The 7278-nt window shown below is 36.1% G+C and overlaps 1 protein-coding gene and 1 long non-coding RNA gene across 3 annotated transcripts; both read left to right on the top strand.

Annotated features, from left to right (window-relative positions):
• Nucleotides 1–1056: 1056 nt before the first annotated feature.
• On the top strand, nt 1057–4380 carry LOC133698029 (glutamate decarboxylase 4-like). Of its 2 annotated transcripts, XM_062120890.1 has the most exons (7): nt 1057–1327; nt 1442–1646; nt 2320–2520; nt 2827–3041; nt 3170–3423; nt 3518–3570; nt 3661–4380. In XM_062120890.1, exons 1-7 carry the CDS (start codon nt 1242–1244, stop codon nt 4174–4176), a joined length of 1530 nt encoding a protein of 509 aa, XP_061976874.1. In that variant the 5' UTR covers nt 1057–1241; the 3' UTR covers nt 4177–4380. The 2 variants fall into 2 exon arrangements, with proteins under 2 accessions (XP_061976874.1, XP_061976875.1); XM_062120891.1 differs by lacking the exons at nt 1057–1327; nt 1442–1646 and adding an exon at nt 1670–2045.
• A 1118-nt stretch (nt 4381–5498) lies between these two features.
• On the top strand, nt 5499–6841 carry LOC133696979 (uncharacterized). The gene is made up of 2 exons (XR_009842785.1): nt 5499–5973; nt 6604–6841. It is a non-coding gene; the product is annotated as an uncharacterized LOC133696979 (long non-coding RNA).
• Nucleotides 6842–7278: the final 437 nt, after the last annotated feature.

Genomic DNA, 7278 nt, shown 5'->3' with positions numbered 1-7278 from the left:
AACATTTATCTAACTTAATTAAGCAAAATTGGATCGTCAAAGGATAAAATAAAACAAGAAATTAAAGATTGAAACAATATATATATATATTAGATCGATTCTGGTCCATCCGAATTAAAACTATTAAATTCGTAGCTTTAATTAGTCATGACATGAACACAATAAGCTAACTTGATTTGATAATTTGTCCCATTCATTTCTCTTCCCATCTTTTCTTCCTAGTTGGGTTTTAATTGAGCTCGAGTTTGATGAAATTTAGGAATAAATTAAAGAATCATCAAAGAATTAGAGACCATAATCAATAAATTAAGAATTATCAAATAATTAGGGACCAAATAATTTTTCTTGCAACTATGTAGATAGTTTTAATGTTACAACTAAAATTTGTGGCATAGCTTAATGATAAAATTGATATAAAAGTAATTTGGATATAAAATTATTAGTATTATATATAATATTTATCCTAAAAAAACTCCATATCCTATATTGCGTAACCCAAAAGAATAAGGAAATAAAAATATATCTCCGAAACTTCCTTCACCCCAGTCTTTTGCCTTGGACAAGAAATTTATCTTTTTGTAGTTCAAAACCAAAAGAAGAAAAGGTAAGGGATTTACTTAAAATCTTTTTGGGTGGAGTTGGAAGATAAATGAGTTGTCTAAAATAAACCTTAAAGAACACAAACATAAGTTTTTGTTAAACCAGAGCGACCACGATGAATCCCATATACGTGTTTATTGTTTTTAATTATTTTAATATGTTGATATTAAAAATTATTTTTGAAAATAATAATAAAATATTATTTTAATATATTTTTAAATAAAATATATTTTAAAAAATAATAATGACTATATATCAAACACTCTTAACATGAAAAGGACATGCAAGGGACGTTTGATTGAATCAAACGGTCAACAAAGAAAAGTACTCAGCATAGCTTGAGACTTAGTGACCAAAGTAGCGAAGCAGAGAAACAATCAACGCGGTCAATTTTGGTATTCATTCAAGTCTTCGCTCTCTCCGAATCATTCTAGAACAGGAAACCAAATCTGAAATCCCTTATTCAATGCTGTACAAATTTCCTCCAGAACTTAATTAGGAGAAGGCAATGGATAGGCAGCACCTCAATAGCTAGCTATAAATACCACAAGTTCTCCAACCATACCAAGGCAGAAAACCCTAAATAAATTATATTAAGCTCCCACTTTACAGTTTCTGGTGCCTGTTCTCTATCCTAAACTATGGTGCTATCAAAAATTGCTTCGCAGTCCGATGTCTCTGTGCACTCTACCTTCTCCTCTCGCTACGTCCGAGAGTCCCTTCCAAGGTATATAGAGCACAATTAATTTGTTGCTCTTTTTTTTTGTGTATATAATTGTGCGAGCTGGAATGTACAGTATGTTGATATATGCTGGACGTGGATATATTATAATACGTGCAGGTACAAGATGCCGGAGAACTCGATACCAAAGGAGGCAGCGTTCCAGATCATAAACGATGAGCTGATGCTTGATGGGAACCCAAGGCTGAACCTGGCATCTTTTGTCACTACTTGGATGGAGCCTGAATGTGATAAGCTTATTATGGACTCCATCAACAAAAACTATGTTGACATGGACGAGTACCCCGTTACCACTGAGCTTCAGGTCTCCCAACTCTCTCTTTTTAAAAATATTCAACGTATATATGTATTTGGTGTTTTCATGAGCTTTGTACAGATTCCTTTTAGCTCTGATGCCATCAGCAAGGATTAGAAAGTTTATGCATGCGATGCATTATTTCCCTCTCTCTGAGAATAAAATTACCACTAAGAAAACAGTGTTTTTAATTATTATTTTTTGGGAGGTACGTAGATCTTTGTTTGTCTTAAGGAAACGATGCACGCGAGTTTGTTTTCGATTTTTTTTTTCGTTTTCTTGGACTATTGAGTCAGAAAGATGAGATTTGACTTTTCAGCTGAAGGAGTTCCCAGTCCTATGGTGCTTAGTTTGGTCAATATCGTATCATTTAATAAGCATAGAGGCAGTCATCACTCATCAGACCTGGTATTTCTACTTTCAGAAGATACGCAACTATGAGCATTGGGAGAATTTTTAACAGACCTAGTCTATTTCTGTCAAGTCAATATATGTGTGATTTTGACGAATTAAATTAATTAATCAATTCAAACGAGTTTTTCTTTTTATAATCAATCAACCAGACATTTTTTTTAGCTAACTTGCGGGGTTGGACAAATCAAAATATGTGTTTAATTAGTAGTATTCATTCGATCGGCTAACACTGGCCAACACTAAATTATCACTTGATATTTTTGTGCAGAATCGTTGTGTGAATATTATAGCACACCTATTCAATGCTCCGTTGGGGGAATCCGAGGCTGCAGTCGGGGTCGGTACTGTAGGTTCATCGGAGGCAATAATGCTGGCTGGGCTTGCATTCAAGAGAAAGTGGCAGAATAAGCGCAAGGCTGAAGGGAAACCTTATGACAAGCCTAACATTGTCACTGGTGCCAATGTTCAGGTAGAAACCTTGCGCCAACCCTAACATCATATTTCTCTTTTTCTATAATGATTACTGGTAGTGAGCTAAAGCAGGATAAAAAAAAAATCTAAAGTTTTTGTGATAAAGAGGAGGCTTGGGCTCCCCCAATACCATTATATTGGGCCGGAATAGAACATGAAGGCAAAAGAAATATGAAAATAGAAGTCTATTGATCATCAAAAATCTTCCCCTTACGTGCAATTCAAGATTATATATTCTTGACGAAAAAATGAAGTTGCTGTAGAAGGAATTTTCAGTTTTTAATCTGTGTATGTATTTATGTAGGTATGCTGGGAGAAATTTGCAAGGTACTTCGAGGTAGAACTGAAGGAAGTGAAGCTGACCGAGGACTACTATGTAATGGACCCTGTGAAAGCCGCGGAAATGGTGGATGAGAACACAATCTGTGTTGCAGCCATCTTGGGTTCTACACTCAATGGAGAATTTGAAGATGTCAAGCTCTTGAACGATCTTTTGGTTGAAAAGAACAGAATCACTGGGTACTAATCGCTAGCTCACATTAATCCTCTAGCTCATTAGGTTGAAGCAGTACCATGCTTATACGAACAGTGCATAATCCTGTGTGTATAGAGTATGTAATTTGATTTCTTAATTTTATGTTTGGCAGGTGGGATACCCCTATTCATGTCGATGCAGCTAGTGGTGGATTCATTGCACCATTCCTGTGGCCGGACCTTGAATGGGATTTCAGACTCCCGTTGGTGAAGAGCATTAATGTCAGTGGCCACAAATATGGCCTTGTCTATGCTGGAGTTGGGTGGGTTATTTGGAGGAGCAAGGAAGACTTGCCAGAAGAACTCATTTTCCACATAAACTACCTTGGAACGGATCAACCCACTTTCACTCTCAACTTCTCAAAAGGTGATTAAACATTTGATTCGAATATTATTGTAAGGGATCTTAGCCCCCTTAACTTGTTTAACATGGAATATATACTAATACTTTTCAATTTCAGGTTCTAGTCAAATTATTGCTCAGTACTACCAACTAATCCACTTGGGCTATGAGGTGAGAGATCTAATAAAATAATGAATCCATCTCTCTTCCGATACGTTATTTTCACCAGGAAAAAAAAAACTGAAATTTTCTGTTCACCAGGGGTACCGAAATGTTATGGAGAATTGCCATGAAAATGCTATGATGCTGAAAGAAGGACTGGAGAAAACAGGGCGCTTTAAGATTGTGTCAAAAGACATTGGAGTACCTCTTGTGGCCTTTTCACTCGTGGACAAAAGCTGGGGGCACGACGAGTTTGAAATCGCAGAAACGCTACGTCGCTTTGGTTGGATTGTGCCCGCCTACACCATGCCAGCAGATGCTAAGCACATTACCGTGCTTCGTGTTGTTATCAGAGAAGATTTCTCCCGCACCCTTGCCGAGCGACTTGTGCGTGACATAACGAAGGTTTTGCACGAGCTTGATTCACTTCCTGCAAAACTCTCAGCTAAAATTTCTGTCAAGAGTGAAGAGAATGGAAAGAATAATGACACCGAGGCAGGAAAGAATGGCACTACTGTGGTCAAGAAAACAGCCATTGAAACGCAAAGGGAAATCACTACTTACTGGAAAAACTTTGTCACGGCCAAGAAATCCAACAGAAATAAAATTTGTTAGAGCTGCTTAGCTATAATATTGATTGAAAGAGAACACTTCTCAAATTTTTAATTTTTTTTTAATTTTTTTGTCATTACAAATTTGTTTGGTCTAAATCTGTAGTCCTTTTTCCAGCTTTGCATTTTTCCTCAGAGAGAGTTTGTAAACCTTGCTCTAATTTAACTGCATAATTGCATTAGTATTTGATCCGTCGAATTACTTCAATTTCGATTTTATGTTCTTATTGAAAGACAATTATTGGTTATAGTTATACCATTTCTTATCGTTAAATTCTGTAGTTTGTTTTGTGGACGTAAAACGGAAAAAAGATGTGCTGATGACCAAGCAGGTTATTGCGGTTGTTTGCTTTTTTGTTTCGGGCTGTAGGATTGTGTGCGGTTTTCCTTGGTTGATGGAGAGTAGAGAACCTGAACCCAGAATTTTATAATAATTTTATAGAAGAGTGATAAGAATGTTTTTTAAAATATTTTTTTTGTTTAAAAATATATTAAAATGATATTTTTAATTTTTTTAAAATTTATTTTTAATATCAACACATCAAAATAATTTAAAAATATAATAAAATTTAATTTAATAAAATATTCCAAAATTTTCAAAACTCGAGTCCAACCTCAGGCTAGAAACCTAAAAAATTGTTTTCGTTAATTAACAAAGGGAGTGACTCCGCTGAAGCACTAAAATGCACACTAGCCCGGAGAGAGAGCTCTAACCAACTCAAGAAAAGAGCCTAAAAATGAAGAAATACAGATCAAGCCCAGCCCCATAAAAATAAGCCCTGAGAAAGCTAGGAGAAATCAGAGATATGACAGTGCGTGACTTCATAAATCACTCATAAAGAAATGATAATTTTATTCAAGTTTTTGGAAATAACATTTTTTTAATTCTGAATTTCATTTCTTGAATATTAGCTCTTATTGTGCTCTTGCGTTGGAGCTATAGCTCTTATAATTTTATTTCACAAATGGAATTTTAATGTTTTTTATATGTTAATATTAAAAATAAAAAAATATCAAAAAATCATTTGAATATATTTAAAATAAAAACACTGTACTTCATAGCAACAATCAGTTCTAGTAATAATTCTCCACACACTATTTTGCATCGGAGTGGCTAATCGAGTATCTTTATTCATGGGAAGAAGAGAAAATGCTCGAAGGAGAAAAGGAAGAAGAAGAGGGTAATCCAATTATGGAACAAAAACTTACGTGTCAACTTAAGTTTCCTAGTGGAAATGAATTAAATCATTACATGTTGAAAGCACAGAAAACCATATTCTTCTTCCGCGTTTCCACAACCACCCCACTACCAAAGACACCTTTTTATTATTATTATTATTATTATTTTGTTTCCTTGTACATTTGTAGTGCCTATAATTATAAGCTACATATTTGGTAATACATGTAGCAAAATCCGAGTAAAATCGCGTTCTTCAAGCCTAGAAACAATGAGCTATAACATGAGAGCTTGGGTTGTGACTGTGTTGGTTGTTCTGGTAGCTTCAAATGCTTTTATATGTGATGTTAATGCGGCCGGAGAGTGTGGGAAGACACCAATCAGGTCAGCAGCTGCGAGCTTGAGCCCATGCTTGGGAGCGGCAGGGAATGCAAGGGCCGCTGTGCCACCAGCTTGCTGCTCCAAAGTTGCTGCCTTGATCAAGACAGCTCCAAAATGTCTTTGTGCTGTTCTGTTGTCAGTTGTCACCTTTGGCAAAGCAAGCTGGAATCAAACCAGGAATTGCCATCACCATTCCAAAGCGTTGCAGCATTAAAAACAGACAAGCTGGAAAGAAGTGTGGAAGTAAGTGATAGTATTTCCAATTTGTTTCCATTTCTTTTTTTGCAACAAGATCATCTTTCCGCCCTCCATATTTATGGCAAATAGATGTCTTACTCCTGTGTTTCAAACACCAAGATCAATAAAATGTTTGTCTTTTCATCTCAATCAATAAATTTTGCCAAATGCACCGTTTGAAAAGGACTCAAATGAACCTTTTAAATCTGATTGAGTTTTTTAAACCATCCCTCGATGCATTGATGTTGTTTGTCACCAGCTCATAACCATTTTGGGCACCACAGCACGCTGATGGTTGCCAAACTGCAAAGATCCCAGTGAGACTTCTGTAGTTTTTTTAATAAGAAGTTCAAAGCAGCCCTCCATACTTATAACAATCCCAATTCGATACTGACTGGGGCAATTTGAACGAACATTTTATGAATGTGTGGTGTCAAGCAATCAAAATTGAAACATAGAGGGTAAGAACATTTCCTGCAAAAATACAAGGGCGGGGGTTATACTACCTTTTAATATCCCGTCTTGATTTTATCAGAAATAGTAACCCAACTGCATCTGAACTAACCTCATGAACTAAGAGCCCAAGAATCTTACCATAACAGGCTAACAGCTACTCTTGCCATTGTCTCTTCGCAGAGTACACGCTCCCATGAGCATGACGGAAGTCCGAGCATAGACGGCAGGGAAACAGCAAACCCCACGCGAGAAGAACAGAGAGTGTGTTAATAAGAGCTGCCATTGAGGGTCAGGTTCTGCTATATAACCACTGACCCGTTAGAATTGAAGGTGGCAGCACCAGCAGTTGTTTTTGATGTTGTTTGTAGCTTCATATGTGTGCTACAATCAAAATCTCTTTATATAAAATCATCTGCTATTGCTTTTTTTTTTTTGTTATATTAAAAATAATTCAGCTTATTCGATCACACAATTTTTTTTCTCTCTTTAAAACATATCTGCAGCTGCTGAATATCATTTCTTGTGAAAAAATAATAATTTAACTCCACGGCGAAGCGCTATATTCTTAAACAGTTAGCAACTATTTTCTATGTCCATTTTCATTACATTTCCACACAAATTTACATCCATGGAGAGAAATGCAAGGAATTAATGGGCTAGCAAACATTGCCCTAATGGTAACAAAACAACCAACAACCAACAAGTTCGATGAAAACAAAAATAACCCAAGGGCCCATGTAAGAAAACAAAAGATAACTGATTATCTGTCCATCGCTTTTAGACTTACGGAGACTGGAAACTTAGCAACATCAAGCCCGGCCCATTATCACTCTCGTTATCTGTCCCTTCGGCACA

The sequence above is a fragment of the Populus nigra genome, chromosome 6 (genome assembly GCF_951802175.1).
Source record: "Populus nigra chromosome 6, ddPopNigr1.1, whole genome shotgun sequence".
In the NCBI taxonomy this organism is placed as follows: domain Eukaryota; kingdom Viridiplantae; phylum Streptophyta; class Magnoliopsida; order Malpighiales; family Salicaceae; genus Populus; species Populus nigra.
This window is presented reverse-complemented; position numbering and strand designations above follow the sequence as displayed.

What these genes read in the sequence shown, in the direction of transcription:
- LOC133698029 (XM_062120890.1), top strand. Translation starts at nt 1,242, where the DNA reads ATGGTGCTATCAAAAATTGCTTCGCAGTCCGATGTCTCTGTGCACTCT. An exon ending in GTCCGAGAGTCCCTTCCAAG is followed by an intron (nt 1,328 to 1,441) that starts GTATATAGAGCA and finishes TAATACGTGCAG; the next exon opens with GTACAAGATGCCGGAGAACT. An exon ending in CCGTTACCACTGAGCTTCAG is followed by an intron (nt 1,647 to 2,319) that starts GTCTCCCAACTC and finishes ATTTTTGTGCAG; the next exon opens with AATCGTTGTGTGAATATTAT.